Here is a 16,648-nt window from a genome sequence, read left to right on the forward strand (position 1 = left end):
ATAGATAAAGTCCTCTAATTTGACACACTTTTTAGTACAGTAATGTGAGATTTGGGACACAGCCTCTTTAAATGATGATGTTATTTGAAGCACTGCCTTTAGGATAGTCGTATATTTGGAAATTTTTGAATTTAGATTGAGTTTGTTCCTTTCCAAATGAGTCTTTGTTCCTGTTAAGCCAAATTAACTTGGCAGATCATCTAGACTTTTGCAATCTATGGACAGTGGTAGCTCAGTGGTTTAGGTACTGGACTAGTGATCAAAAGATTCCTGTTTCAAGCCCCACTTTACTAAGTTACCATGGTGGCAAGCATTGTCACTTGCAGTTGTGAGTCTGCTAATGGTCTAGAATGTTTTAAAGCAGACTCATGACTCGTGCTGTTCAGCATTATGTTTTGAGGAATTTTAACACATACCTTTTGCATTATTTTTCATACAGTCTGTCTGATAACAAGCCAGTAATTGAGCTTCCTCACTGTGAGAATTCTGAGATCATTGTGAGGCTTTATGAGATGCCCTATTTTCCCATGGGTTTTTGGTCCAGGCTGATCAGCCGTCTGCTGGAGTTCTCCCTGTTAATGCTGTCAGAGAGAGGTACTAGTATCAGACCTAATTATCCTCATAAACAGCTTTTAATTTTTACCTATGTTTGTTATCTTTGCTGTGTTTGTCTGGGCTTACTGATGACTAATTACAAATCTTTCTCATTTTTATTATTGCCTTCAGATAAAACTACAAGACCAAACCGAATCTACTGGAGGACCGGGGTGTACCTGAACTGGTCTTCTGAGGCGTACTACCTAGTGGAAGCCTGTTTAATGAAGAACAAGCCTGTTAGCTATGTTAAAATCACTGTGCCCTGCTCACGTAAAGGTGCGATATTATCAAGCCATTACATTTTACTGCAGAAAATTGATGAAACCTAAAATCAGGCTGACCAGGCGCCGACACACATGATTGGCTTTGTCTGAGAATAGTGGGGTCAAAGTTGCATTTGCGGCTTCTGCTGGCTGGTTAATGGCACCTGCACAGAAGTGGTGAAGAATAGTGATCAGTGCATAGCTTTACATACATAATACTGATCCATAAGTGAACCCGCCATGGGCTGGTGAAAAGAAGCAGTTGGCTACTACCCACATGTTGGAGGGAGTCCTCTCAGTCAGGGTAGCGGTTGGCAGCAGTGAGGAGTGATATATCTGGGTAGCTGAATACAACTACATTAGAAGATAAAAGAAAAAAAATGATTTTATCAATTTATTCAAGGTTCACCGTTGATTGTTTAAAGGCTGGTAAAAGTTTTAAAATTAATTTATGTTTCACAAGGAGTGGACTGTCTTTTTTATGTGACTCTTTAAGTACCATGTTTAAGATCATGCTTACCTGAATGGATAAAAAAATCTATTTGTCAGGTCTTTTAGTCTTTGTAATTTTAGTTGTCGTGAAAACCTGATGATAAAAATGTGTGCATACCTTGATAAAAATTCCAGAGTCATTGTAACTAGCAGGCTTAGTATTTTTTGCAGACTCATGTCATATTGTATGTGGTGAAGTGTTTAAATACAATAACAAATGGAGGTTTCTTACTTAGATTTGTAGAGGTTGTTTTTGAGTGATACATATGCACTGCTAATTTTTAAAAATATTTATTATGAATTTCTCCCCTTTATCTCTCGATTTGTAGCGCGTCCAATTGCCCGATCGCGTCATGCTTCCTCTCCACTAATGCCGGCCCCGGCTCTGATTGAGGAGAACGAAGCTAACCCACGCCCCCTCTGACACATGGGCAGCAGCCGTATGCATCTTTTCACCCACACTAGACGAGATCAGCTGCGGATCAGCACTGTGTACGGAGAGACGCATCCTGATCCGCACTCTTTTCCCCGCCTCTGTGCAGGCACCATCAACCAGACAGCAGAGGTCGTAGTTGCATCAGTCATGAGACAGTCCCTATTCAGCTTAATGCCCCGTTCCTATATGAACAACAGGCCAATCAATGTTCTTGTGGCTGCTCAGGCCAGCCGGCAGGCAGAGCTGAGACTCGATACGATGTATTCGAGATCCCAGGTCTGGTGTCAGCGTGTGTTTTTACCGCTGCGCCACCTGAATGGCCTGCACCGCTTGAGCGGCCCTGTTTTGTTCATTTTAAATGGATTATTAAATGTGTACTAATTGTACTTATCTTATTGCTTTGGTAATCTGAGCTATTAGGTAAAATGAATAGCTATCAGGCTAATTGATTCGACAGTAATTAACAAAATTTTATTGTTAAACTTCTTAATGCCTGGCTAGACGCAAACATTTTTGAACCAAACCATGCTTCATGTAGGTTCGTAACATGTATTTCTACCACAAACTCCAGAAAAACTGTTTGAAACATCATTAAACACTAAAGTTCTGACTCCTGTTGTTTCTGTAGGTCACATGCTATTAGGCCAAGTGGTTGATCATATAGACTCTTTGCTGGAGGAGTGGTTTCCTGGTCTCCTCGCCACTGATGTACACGGGGATGGGGAGTCTCTTCTGAAGAAGTGGGCTTGTTACAGCTTTGACGACACACAAGACTGGAATCAGATGCTGCTGGAGGATCTGCTCAAACATATTGAGAAAGGTCTGAATGATCTTCTAACTCATTCATACTAACAATAAATGTTGTATGTTTTTGATCTTTACTGAGCTTTGAACACTGTGGGTGCTGGGTTTTCCTAGATGGTCGGTTGGTGAATCCAGAAAACCCTCACTGTACAATACCCATCTCACAAATATGCCCTGATCTAATGCTGTGTGACCAACCTGCTAGTATCATGCTGAACCATGAGGAGCTTGAGATGGAGCTTTCCAAAGAGTACCTGCTTGGTCAGTGGAGACCCTTGATTACTCAACATTTTTAATGTGTTTGAGCAGATGGAATTAGTTAAAGCAGAGTGATTTGATCCCTCCTGTCATGCTGTGATATCTTTGGCTGCAGGTGATGGAGGCTTTGGCTCAGTGTACAGAGCAATATACAGAAATGAAGATGTTGCTGTGAAGATTTTTAAGAAGCACGCTTCCCATTATTATGTTCATAGACTACTAAGACAGGTAAGGTCTTTTTTTCCCCCTCCAGAGAGACGTTTGGGCTGGTATTCAGAGTGGAGGATGTTATATAATAATTGAATTTTAGCAGCTAGGATGTGTTACTTTGGTTGTACAGGAGCTGACAGTGTTGGGCAGGCTGCATCACCCCAGTCTGGTGGGTCTGCTGGCTGCAGGGAGCTTTCCTCATCTACTAGTGATGGAACTGGCACCATGCGGTTCTCTTGACTCACGGTTTGAACATGAGAATGGCAGATTGAACCGCAAACTGCAACATAGAATAGCATTGCAAGTGGCTGATGGCCTCAGGTAAGCGAACACCCAAGCACCCATTTATTTATTACAGAGGAGGCACAGATGACTGCAACTACTCTTGCTTTGTTCCATCCTGTTACACTCATCTCTTTTTCTTTCTCTTTATGCCTCTGTCCAATCAGTTATTTGCACTCTTCTATGATAATCTACCGGGACTTAAAACCTCACAATGTTCTGCTGTTCAGTTTGAAGGCTGACTCTGAGATAATAGCAAAACTGACTGATTATGGCATCTCTCAGTACTGCTGCAGTATGGGAGTCAAGAGCTCTGAGGGCACTCCAGGTACCACTTCAATAGATTCATTTAAATGAATTACCACTTAAATAAAATGTATTTTTAATCTGAAAAATATAGCTACAAGGTTTACAATCAATCAGGAGGCTGAACTGAATTGAGTTAACAGTGGAAATGTATTTTATGGTTGTATTTTTTTTTTACATGGGTGACTGCATAGCTTGCTCACTTCAACTTTGGACAAAGAAGGCAGATAACCATGATATACACAATATATAAAACTTAGTGTACACATTGGACCTGGTCCCCCAAGTTATTTTTGCAACATTAAATCATATCTATTAGGCACACAAATGTTGCCAAGTTCTTTTAACCAGTAATTGTCATTGATGGGGAACTGATAACTGACAAGCTTACAGCATCCCGTTAGGGCAGCACAGTGGCTCAGTGGGTAGCACTGTCACTGCACAGCAAGAAGGTCCTGGGTTTGATTCCCAGGTGGAGCAGTCCGGGTCCTTTCTGTGTGGAGTTTGCATGTTCTCCCTGTGTCTGTGTGGGTTTCCTTCAAAAGCTCGGGTTTCCTCCCACAGTCCAAAGACATGCAAGTGAGGTGAATTGGAGATACAAAATTCTCTATGACTGTGTTTCACGTTAAACTTGAACTACCTGTCCTGTCATGAATGTAACCGAAGTGTGTAAAACATGTCATTAATAAATAAATAAAATATAGCATCCCATTTCAATATAAAACACATCAAAGAGTTTAATATAAACAAATCACACATGCTTTATTGATTAATAAACAGTGTAAAAGGGCAGTTGTTGCTTAGTGGTTAGGGTACTGGACTAGTAACCTAAAAGGTTGCCGGTTCAAGCCCCACAACCGCCAGGCTGCCACTGTTGGGCCCTTGAGCAAGGCCCTTAACCCTGAATTGCTTAGACTGTATGCTGTCACACTACTGTAAGTTGCTTTGGATAAAAGCGTCTGCTAAATGCAGAAAATGTAAATGTAAAATAGCAAACATGGCAGTAATGTAGAGCAGTAAGTTGAACATAGTGAGCAGAACTAGTTCAGCATTTAGTCTGTAGATTTTAGTCTGTAGTAAACAGTTTATTACAAACTAAACATGCTAATCAAAGAATAAAATTTCAGTCACTCTATTAAAGCCCTTCCTGATAACATTAATGCAGTTATTATTATAGGATAATATGCTGATTTATACATTTATACTAGCTTATTATGCAAAATATCCATATAATATTTGTAAAACAAATGTGCAGAGACACATGCAGTCTAAATACTGACAGAAACTGGTTTTACCCTTGGTGATATAATTGCATAATAGTTCTGATGTTCACTACATAAATGCATACAATTACGAAACTGAATTTGGGTTAGGATGTGTTTCAAATCTGTGTTCTTACTCTATACAGACTGTAGCTGCGCTCTCAATTAGCATAAAATGACATTTTTATCTGACAACATTGTAAAGCCTGTAAAACTAGCATGAATTCTTAAATTACAAGTTAAAATCTCTTTCTGACCATGGGTCACACTTGACGTCAACCACATACTGTCACACTTGTTAGATGCAAGCCCTTTTGCTTTATTGTGCAAAACAGTCTGTTGTCATTTTTTTCCATTCGTTTTTTTAAACAATTTAAATATGGCTAATGTTAATTTTGTACACTTAATCTGTAGCACATGGACAATCAATAGGACAAGCATACAGTGGATATAAAAAGTCTACACACCCATGTAAAAGTTTTGATGTAAAAAAAAAAAAAGAAACCGACCAAGATAAATCATTTCAGGGTTATTTCCTCTTTTAATGTGACCTATAATCTGTAAAATTTGATTGTAGAGCAAACTGAAATCTGTTTTAATTAGATCACACTTATGCAACTGAATAATGAGGTTGCATAAGTTTGCACTCCCTCTTATAATACAGACGTAGCTGTGTTCAGAATTATTTAATCAGACTCATGTTTAATAGTCAGTGACACCTGCCATCAATTATAGTTACTCTGATTAACCCCTGTAAAAAGTTCAACTGTTCCAGTACATTTTTCCTGATATTTACTTAGTTGCATCTTACAGCAAAAGCCATGGTCCACAAAGAGCTAACAAAGCATCAAAGGATCTCATTGTTGAAAACTCAGTTAAGACCATCATCAACAAGTGAATAAAATATGGCACAACACTGACAATACCAAGAACTGGATGTCCCTCCAAAATTGATAAAAAGCCAAGAAGGAACCCCCAAAATTTTTTATTTATTTTTCAATAAATATTGTACAGATTATTGGTCACATTTAAGTTCTGAAAGGATTCATCATGGTATCATTTTTACATCTCGAAAAATTGGCTGTGTAGACTTTTTATATCCACTGTATTTGTTTCTCTGTACTAAAAATGACAGTAACTGCAGCCGTTGCCTAAATGTATTTTTCAGCTAAATGTATAATGTAAAATAATCTTAAAATGACATACTGTTTACAGACAGAACAGAATACTGTTTTTACTGTTCAGTAATTATAGCAGCAAATACATTGACTTGTTCTTTGACCTACAGGTTTCCGGGCACCTGAGGTTGCTCATGGAAATGTTATTTATAACGTTCAGGCAGACATGTATTCTTTTGGTTTGCTCCTATATGATCTTTTGACGTGTGGAGAAAGAATATCAGATGGAGTGAAGTTTCCCAGCGAGTTTGATGAAATAGCTGTGCAGGGAAAACTACCAGGTAATGTACTCAATGCTTCTAGAAGAGCTTTCACCCTAGCTGGGATTAGAAAGCATATCTTTTGAATTTTTGTATATATACTGAGTAAAGAGTTTTTTCGTTCATTTACAGTCAATGCTCATTCTTATCAGGGTTTGGGGCCTGTAAACACTGGTCACAAGGCAGGAATGTATCAATCAAATGAATACATCATACGCTCACTCATTTACTCTGTCACTCACATCTAGGGGCAGTTTAAAGTAGCCAGTCTACAGTATACTGTATCTTTTTGGGAGATAAAATGAAACCAGAGTACCAGAAGAATATTCGAAACTCGTACAGTCGTCAGTTACCAGAGGCATGGTTTGAACCCAAATCTTACAGAGTAGCATTCACGCTGCCTGCTGCAGTAATGTAGGGAGTGAACCCAGCATTGAGTAATCAATATTTAAGGTCACTGCCAGTGTAATCTTTGTCTCCTTTTTTTCAGACCCAGTTAAGCACTACAAATGTTCTCCATGGCCAATGTTTCAGAGTCTGATGAAGCAATGTCTGAGGGAAAACCCAGAGAGCAGACTCACCTCTGCAAAGGTATTTATGTATGTACTTTTGCATGGGACTTAAGCCTGTTTTGACTTCTGAAGTGTATTATTTTTGCATATAGTTTTTAGGCTTCTGGGAGCCTACCTACTGACTATCTGAATACAGTGGTCTGGAGTTTGCTTTAAGTAAACCATGTGTTAAAGTGATATCAACTATTTTTTTTTATTTATTTCAAGAAATCTCAGTTCATGTAGGACAAGGTTAGGAACCACTTCTGAATGTGCGTGACCTTTAAGTCTTTAGACAGCACTGCATGTGAAACCATTAAACCTCTGTGATTAATGTAGTTTGAGGCTTGAGATCACTTCAGAAAACTGTTCTCACCTAACACAGTCCACCGCCGCATCAAGAAATACAACCTGAAATGTGATTAAGCAAAGAGAAAGCCACACAATGATTCTGGGCTGAGGATTCTGGGCTGAGTTTTCTGGGCCAAGCTCATTTCAAATGGACCAAAAACAGTGGAAAGTGGAAGTTTTTTTTTTGTATTAGGAGATTGAGTTGTATGTGCCAAAGATGAAAAAGATCATGTAGACTGTTACTGTTATCAGCGAAAGGTGCAAAAGCCAACGTCTGTCATGGTGTGGTTGACTATTCAGTGCTTCAAGAGAATTTACAAATGATATAATTTGTTTAGATTGCATTTTACCAAATGTCCCAGTGTTATGTAAATGGGGTTTGTAGTTTTGTTGTTGTAATTACAACTTTGTTTGCATTTACAGTGTTTTTGTACACTGTATTGCCAAAAATGTAGAAACATTTTTAGCTTTTTGGTCATCTGCAACGAGGTGAACCCCGTGGGTAATGTCGGTCGATTGGTCTGAGACCCGGAATAAGTTGAGGACTCCGATATGCTTCCTTTTCTGCCTTATTTATTTACACATATATACACACGACGCTATTTACAAATAAACAATTACGCGCACACTGGACGAAACAAAACGAAAAGTTCACAAACATCCACTAACACTCTGATCATGTTTTAACTCACAACTCATTTGACTACAAAGTCATACACCCAGTTGTGGTCTCCCCCTACCACGGTAGATTGCCCCCCTATATTATCTACCTGTGTGGGCTTTTATTGTGGTAGCCCCTCCCCCTCGGCTGAGCCGATATATTTAAAGGGTAGCTAGGTAACAATATGCACCCATTACACAGCTAAACACTAGTAAATACATCAATATTTATACTTATATTAAATCACACAGATGGCCATGGCACTTACCCCTACATACAATTATTTACATTAATTTCAGTGCACCTTTACTCTCCCTTCCTGGTTTTTCTCCCCCTCTCCTTAACAGAGGATAGTACTACCCAGGTAGGTTAAACATCAATATGTCATCGTGATGGGTAAGTTACCCTTACTTCATCACACACCCCCCCCTTTACTCTCGACGCACTCCCAGTGTCGAGACAGGAAGTCAGCCGTGATATTTTCAGACCCTTTTCTATAATTGACCTTGAACCTGTAAGGCTGCAATGAGAGGTACCATCTTGCGATTTTGGCATTTGAGTCCTTCATCCTCCCAATCCATTGCAGTGCTCTGTGGTCTGATTCTAAGACAAAGTCATTTCCCAATAAATAGTACTTTAAAGAGTCCATGGCCCACTTAATAGCCAGGGCCTCCTTTTCAATCGTGGAGTACCTAGTCTCCCTTGGAAAAAGTTTTCTGCTTATGTACAGGACAGGTTTACGATCCTCACCTTTGCCCTGAAGCAGAACTGCACCAAGTCCAGTCCCTGACGCATCCGTCTGGACGACAAAAGGTTGATCAAAGTTCGGGCTTACTAAAACCGGTTCTTTGCACAAAGCTTCTTTAAGGTCTTTGAAAGCAGTTTCACAGCCCTCTGTCCATTTAATCCGTTGAGGCATGTCCTTCTTAGTCAATTCAGTTAGTGGCGCTGCTCTCGTGGAAAAGTTGGGTATAAATCTCCTATACCAACCCACAAGACCCAAAAACGAGCGCACCCTCCTCTTTGTTGTAGGTTGGGGTGTTGCTCTCACAGCCTTTACTTTGTCCACTTGTGGTCTTATACAACCACCGCCAAGCACATAGCCCAAGTAGGAAACTTTCTTCTGAGCTAGATGGCACTTACTTGGATTAGCCGTTAGCCCAGCCTCGCTAATTTTCTTAAAGACAATGTCCAGATGTCTCAGATGTTCCTCCCATGAAGAACTGTAGATCACGACATCGTCTATGTAAGCTGCTGTAAAATCTTCTGTCCCTCTGAGGACTTCGTCCATCAGCCTTTGAAAGGTTGCAGCCGCTCCATGCAGACCGAATGGCATGGATTTGAAATGGTATAGGCCAGTGGCCGTTCTGAACGCTGTTAGCTTCCTAGCGCTCTGGCTAAGTGGCACCTGCCAGTATCCTTTACACAAGTCCATTGTTGAAAGTATCTTTGCTTTGCCTAACCGTTCGATGAGCTCATCAGCTCTGGGCATCGGGTACGGGTCAAAAGCAGAAACTGCATTTAGTTTTGAAAAGTCTACACAAAAGCGAAGACTTCCATCTTTTTTGGGGACCAGAACGACAGGACTGCACCACTCGCTGTTCGATGGTTCTATGACCCCCATGCGCAACATCGCCTCCACTTCCTTTTTCAGCTGTGAGACGAGTCTGGCTGGCACCCTGCAGGTTGTTTGACGAATAGGCTCGTCCTTAGTGAGCCTGATGTTGTGTTGTAGGGTGTTGGTCCGTCCCGGTGTCTCTGAGAAGAGTTTAGGTGGCATGAAGCGCTGTAGCTCCTCCCTCTGCCGCTTACTCAGATGACGCAGATCCACTGATGTCGTATCATGTGCCTCTGAAGGGAAATACTGCTCCTTTTCTTCCTCCTCATCCTCTACAGCTCTGATCCACAGCTGTTCTGCACTGCTGGCCGTTGTCTCGTTCCACAGCCTCAGCATATTGATGTGGAAACTCTGGAGCTGCTTTTTCCTGTTAGGCATGCACAGTTCATAGGTGGTGTCTCCAACCTGCCGTTGTACCACATACGGGCCCTGCCATTTGGCTAACAGGCCAGTGTCGCTGGTGGGCAGTAGGACCAATACCTTTTGTCCCGGTTTAAGCACTCTTTTCCTTGCCGACTTGTCATACCAGCATTTCTGTGCTTCTTGTGCTTTTTCCATATTTTCATGAACAGTCTCAGTGAGCTTACTCAGTCGGTCTCTCATTTTAAGCACGTATGTTAAAATGTTCAGTTTTTCCACTCGGTTTTCTCCCTCCCAGGCCTCTTTTAGGACATCTAGCGGTCCTCTCACTTGTCGTCCATACAACAGTTCAAAGGGCGAGAAGCCTGTTGATGCTTGGGGTACTTCCCGATATGCAAACAAGACATATGGGAGCCATGTGTCCCAGTCTGAGCCGCAGTCGTTAACCACTTTCTTTAAAGTGTGTTTCAGAGTCTTGTTGAACCGTTCAGTCAAGCCGTCAGTCTGAGGGTGATATGGTGTAGTATGGATCCCTTTTATGCCTAATAACTTATATACTTCTTTAATCTGCTTTGAAGTAAAGTTTGTACCTAAGTCAGTTAATATTTCCCTAGGGATTCCGACTCTGGAAATAAGTTGAATTAGGGCGTTAACAATCTGACGTGTTTTAATCTTTTTAAGAGGAAAAGCCTCTGGATATTTAGTTGCATAATCACATATGACTAATATGTAACGATTACCATGTTTGCTCCTGGGTAGGGGACCTACAACATCCATGGCTATTCGGGAAAATGGCACATCTATGATAGGCATGTTCACCAAAGGTACCCTGTCTGACCGTTTCTGAGGTATTGTTAACTGGCACTCAGGGCAGTTTTTACAGAAATTTATGACATCGGCATACTGTCCTGGCCAATAAAACCTTTCCGCTATACGACTGAACGTTTTAGCTTGACCGAAGTGACCTGCCCAAAGATCAGAATGACCCATTTTAAGAACTTCCTCCCTGAGAGTTACCGGGAGTACAAGCTGTTCTCCATGAGTACAACCTCCATCTGTTATGTTCTCTTTTTGTCTTGCCTTATTAAAGAGTGGTTTTAAGGTTTCATCTGTCTCCTGTAGCTGCTCAATGTTGGATGGAAAGCTACTATTTTCTATTTCAGGTGACTGAAGTTTTTCTTTTATTTTAGTCCCTTTTACTTTATCCTTCCTTCTTTCTATTTTAGACTTTTTCTGTTTGCATTCAGCAAAAGGTAACTCCTTCAGTAGTTCAGTTTCCTTAGCTGCCATTTTAGTTTGTTGTCTGGTCATAACCATAATTTCAGCATTATTCATTTGCTCTTTATTTAAAAGATCTACCAGTATTGGTATGTCTCTACCTAATATTATGGGGTAGGGAGCGTTTTGAACTACACCTACGTTAACTAGGTAAGCTTGCCCTTTAATTGTGATGTTTATTACTGTAGTTGGGTAAATCTGTTCATCTCCATGAATGCATTTAACCCTGAGTTTGCCCGTAAAGTGGTATTGTGAGTTTTCTATACAAGCTTGTGTAACCATAGTTTGACTAGCCCCTGTATCAATCAGTGCTTTGTATGATTTGCCGTTTATCTTAACAGATATTATTGTTTCTGTATTACTTTCTTGTGCGATGAAAGCGTTTTCTTTTCTGGGAATGTAACAGAGTTGGTTATTACTAGCAGGTGGGTATTGGCATTCACTAGCTCTGTGACCTATTTGGTTGCAGCTAAAACATTTAATTTTAGGTCGTTCTACTGTGTTTTTAACGTTACTTTTACGCCACTGTGTTTTTGGGGTGAACCTAGGCTGATCGTACACCACACCATATTCGCGTTTCTCAGACTTACCGGATTGCCTGCTGTAGTCTGGTTTAGCGAGCCGGAACTCTCCCTCAGCTTGTCTGGCCGCGACGAAGGCCTCTGCCATCTCGATCGCATGCTGGGCAGAAGTTGGGCTTCGCTCCATTATCCAACTTTTCAGCTCTGGGTGGATGACACTTAAAAACTGTTCTAGGACGATAGTATGTCCGATCTCCTCTTTTGTTTTATCATTGGGTCGTATCCATCTTCCATAGAGTCCCATGAGCCTCGTATACAGTTCTTTTGGCGTTTCGTTTTTTAAAACCATGTCCTTACGGAAACGCTGTCTGTATGTCTCAGGATTAATTTCAAACTTTCTGAGAATAGCTTCTTTTACTTTATCAAAGTCACTTACTTCGTTAGCGTCCATGGCAACGTACGCGACTCGTGCTTTCCCGTCCAGTAACGGGACCAAATGGAAAGCCCAGTCCGTTTTTGGCCATCTGGCTGCCATTGCCAGTCGCTCAAACATTACAAAGTAATTCTCTGGATCATCTGAGTCTTTGAGTTGTGGGAGTCTTGGCCACGCCATCGATGCAATCGGAGCCATCGTAGCCGCTACTCCCACAGTCTCTAGTGCAACCCCGGTCTGCCGCACCGGCTTGTAAATTTTCGTGCGCGTCTCTGTTGTTGATGATGCTGCTGCTGCTGTTGTAGAAGGGTAATCTTCTGTATCTTGCTGCGCTGCCGTTTGCCCTCGGCGAACTTCATCCTGCAGCAAGCCGAACTGATGCTGTAGCGCCCGCCACCTTTGATCTTGTCGCGACGCTTCTTTTCGCTGTTCTTCATCTTTTCGCTGCTGCCGTTCAATGAAGGTCTGGAACATTAGCCGTAGGCTGGTAACCTCGGTTACACTTTCCGTCGGACCTTGCGCTGAGGTTGTTTCGCAGACTTCAGCATCTTCTTCGCCGTGGTTTACTTGTGTAGCCTGGGCGGTTGGAAGTCTCTTTGGAGCCATCGCCAACGTGAGGTAGCCTTCGGAACTGCACCCTCACCGTCGCTTTATGCTCCGGCTCACCTGAAGCCAGTTGTCCTCCTCCGCGTTCTCCCCGAGACTCGTTGCGACACCGCTGCCACCATTTGCAACGAGGTGAACCCCGTGGGTAATGTCGGTCGATTGGTCTGAGACCCGGAATAAGTTGAGGACTCCGATATGCTTCCTTTTCTGCCTTATTTATTTACACATATATACACACGACGCTATTTACAAATAAACAATTACGCGCACACTGGACGAAACAAAACGAAAAGTTCACAAACATCCACTAACACTCTGATCATGTTTTAACTCACAACTCATTTGACTACAAAGTCATACACCCAGTTGTGGTCTCCCCCTACCACGGTAGATTGCCCCCCTATATTATCTACCTGTGTGGGCTTTTATTGTGGTAGCCCCTCCCCCTCGGCTGAGCCGATATATTTAAAGGGTAGCTAGGTAACAATATGCACCCATTACACAGCTAAACACTAGTAAATACATCAATATTTATACTTATATTAAATCACACAGATGGCCATGGCACTTACCCCTACATACAATTATTTACATTAATTTCAGTGCACCTTTACTCTCCCTTCCTGGTTTTTCTCCCCCTCTCCTTAACAGAGGATAGTACTACCCAGGTAGGTTAAACATCAATATGTCATCGTGATGGGTAAGTTACCCTTACTTCATCACATCATCCTTTTCCAAAACAAGGCATATCATTTTGTTTATATACTTCAGTATATACACCAGTTAGCAGTGGCACAAACATATTCAGAGTATTTATTGATCCATTATTTTTAGGAGGCGCAGTGGCTTCTGGGTTTGATCCCCAGGTGAGGCGGTCCAGGTCCTTTCTGTGTGGAGTTTGCATGTTCTCCCCATGTCTGTGTGGCTTTCCTCCGGGAGCTTCGGTTTCCTCCCACAGTCCAAAAACATGCAAGTGAGGTGAATTGGTGATACAAAAAATTGTCCATGACTGACATTAAACTTGTGAACTGATGAATCTTGTGTAACTACATTTTCTGTCATGAATGTAACCAAAGTGTAAAACAACAATCCTAATAATTAAATATGATCCATTATTTTTATCTTAGCACTGACCATAAGAAGTATTTAGAGAAAGTCCCAGCTAGCACCACATGTATGAAATAATTTTTTTCTTTGCCTTAGTCATCATAACACCTTGGCAATGATTAAAAAATTCCGCAACCACCCATTAAACACTGCAGATGATAAAGGGCAGTCATTTAAAAATCTTTAAAATTTCTTATTTCAGCTGCATTGTTGATTAATTACATATTACTAAAATAAATTTTTGAAGAAAACAGAGGACAAAGGACTTCATTTACACCTACTCTGAAGGGAAGTATGTTAATACTAACAATGTAGCAGCCTATGGCTACATAAAGATATAAATCCATGCCTGTTTTACCAAGCAATATAATGAAAACTGGCTAGTAAGTTAATTATAACAGTGTATATTGCATCTTATTGTGTTTAAGCAGTGCTACATGAACTTTCTTAAGGAAAAATATACAATTAAAGGGTACAAAAGACTGACCATTGGCAGAACCTCCACAGCAAAAGGTAGACCATTTGATTACTTGGTGGGGTGTTTATAATGTGTTCTCTTCTGCCTCTGTTCCTCTCCAGGTGTTTGACTATTTAAACTCGGGGGAGATGCTTTGTCTGAATAGTGAGCTGACGGTGCGTGGGCTGTCTAGTGAGTGTTTCACTGCGTCACATAGCAATGGAGGTGTAAATGGGAGTGTGAACATGGGTTCATTGTCTCAAGTTTGGATGGGAAGTGGCAGTAGCAGCCAGGGGCTCGGCCGTGTCACGTGTGTTGATGTAGAGACGGAGAAAATTTCCACACTGGTAATAAGCTATTTTTAATTATATTATAGTAATTGTTCTGTTTTTCAGCAGCACTACTCTGTATACAATATTGTGTTCAGTTCTGTTCTATAGCTCTACACTTTTAATTATAAAAAACATAAAAAGAGAAAAATAAAGAACAAAGTTTGTTTTAAACTTCTTTGCCATAGGGTGAACTGGGGTTTGTTTGTCTTATTAATTGTATGTATTGTATGCTTTAAATTGATTTAAATAAGAGATGTATAGTAATAGCACGGACAGTACTCTAGTTCACAGTTTGGCATTCATATTTCATTCAAGTTAAAATATTTTTTTATTGACATTACCACAAGCAATTATTTAACAATAAGTTAAATAAAAAAACTTCACGTGTGTTCCTGATCTTAAACTATCTTGCAAAATAGCATATACTAAGCAGTGCAGCTTGCCCTAGATGTGTTCTTACTATAGTAACTTACTCCTTAGTGAGAAGAAATTGTTATAAAACACAGCCTAATGTCTCACTGAATCAGTAAATATGCTGAATGTAGCAGAACAACTGAGGTAAGATGCTTGTATTTGCTAAGGAAACAGGTGAGACTCTGGTCAGGAATAGAGGTGGGCAGCAGTAGAGGGAGCGTAATGTGTGTAATTGGTTCTACACTTATTTTACTATATTATTTTCACTCTAAATTTCACTTTTCACTCTTTTTCATACTATAATACATATTATAATATAATAACTTTACTATTTTGTCTTTATGATTTACGTAATTATATACAGTGTTTAAATACAGAGTACCTTTGATACCAAAGTCCAAATTAAATTAAGTATATAAATTATATGTATGATTCCATGTGAGTAATTCATTAGAAAGGTATCGTTTCTTTTAGTCAAGTATAAATACTGGGTACTTTACAGGAGGTTGACCAAAGTCCTGTGCTCTGCCTGGTGACTGTCAGAGTACCTGAACAGACCCATGACTGGCTGGTTGCTGGAACACAGCGCGGATCACTAGTGGTTATGGATACAAGGAGCATTACAGTTTTGCACTGTTTGCGAAGTGTAAAGGATGCGGTGACCTCGTTGTTCTTTCACACTCAGCGCAGGTGCGGAAGTACTTTACTCTTGTGAATACGGGGTTGGCATGAGATAAACTTCAATTTTTTCCTTGTTATTTTAGTAAATCATGTACTTAATACAAGTGTATCTTTTTGTTTTCTTATCAGCTGTTTGAAGAACTACTTATTAGTGGGAACTGCAGATGGGACTCTTGTCATTTATGAGGATTCAGTAATAAAGGTATTATTCATTCTTAATCATTAGCACTGGCTGCAACTAATCACTCTTTATGACTTAATATTGGTCTCAGCCTTCAGAAGGAATTGGAGCCTATGTTTTTTCAGCAGAACTGCTCTAATTTTAAGTTTTTAGGGGTGAACCGCCTAGTTTTGATGATTTTGGACTAGGACATTCTAAAATTTGAATACTGTTATTTTGAACTATTTAGGTGTAAGGTTGCTCTTTCTGCATAACCCAGTTACACCTCAGCTTCAGGTCATGGATAGATGACCTTACATTTTCTTCAGATTTGAAACAGTGAAATTATTTTCTTCCTTACTTGGGGCAAGTCATCTAGGTCTTGTCACAACATAGCACCTCCACACCACCACACTTACTTGACTGCTGGTATAATGTTCTTAACGTGAACTGCTGTATCTGCTTGAATACATATGCATAATAAGACCCTTGTTGTCCAAGGATATGTTCATTAAAAAAATTATAGGTCTAGATCTGGTGATTACCCAGATGCACTTGGATTACAATTGTCAGAAAAGTTGTGATGCTTTTTTGGTTAGTAGTCATTCTTCCTATTCATGTTAGGGAGTTATGAACCCTAGCCAAAACTAGAGGCGTCTGCAGTTCTATCTGTTTATCAGACCAAGATAAATCATTTCAGATTTGTTTCTACCATTAATGTGACTTATTGTTGATAGTTCTATGTAAGGTTCTGATAACATTTTTTCCAC

The 16,648-nt window shown here is 40.4% G+C and overlaps 1 protein-coding gene across 1 annotated transcript in view; it reads left to right on the plus strand.

Annotated features, from left to right (window-relative positions):
- The window catches only part of lrrk2 (leucine-rich repeat kinase 2), a 56,992-nt gene that overhangs the window by 34,618 nt on the left and 5,726 nt on the right, over positions 1–16,648 (plus strand). Inside the window, exons 36-47 of the mRNA XM_062991612.1 lie at positions 440–594; positions 727–873; positions 2,417–2,608; positions 2,707–2,853; positions 2,966–3,078; positions 3,191–3,381; positions 3,510–3,670; positions 6,199–6,369; positions 6,839–6,939; positions 14,414–14,638; positions 15,540–15,727; positions 15,848–15,920. Coding sequence (XP_062847682.1) covers positions 440–594; positions 727–873; positions 2,417–2,608; positions 2,707–2,853; positions 2,966–3,078; positions 3,191–3,381; positions 3,510–3,670; positions 6,199–6,369; positions 6,839–6,939; positions 14,414–14,638; positions 15,540–15,727; positions 15,848–15,920 — 1,864 coding nt within the window. The remainder of the gene's footprint in view (positions 1–439; positions 595–726; positions 874–2,416; positions 2,609–2,706; positions 2,854–2,965; positions 3,079–3,190; positions 3,382–3,509; positions 3,671–6,198; positions 6,370–6,838; positions 6,940–14,413; positions 14,639–15,539; positions 15,728–15,847; positions 15,921–16,648) is intronic.

This window comes from Trichomycterus rosablanca, chromosome 1 (assembly GCF_030014385.1).
Source record: "Trichomycterus rosablanca isolate fTriRos1 chromosome 1, fTriRos1.hap1, whole genome shotgun sequence".
In the NCBI taxonomy this organism is placed as follows: Eukaryota; Metazoa; Chordata; class Actinopteri; order Siluriformes; family Trichomycteridae; genus Trichomycterus; species Trichomycterus rosablanca.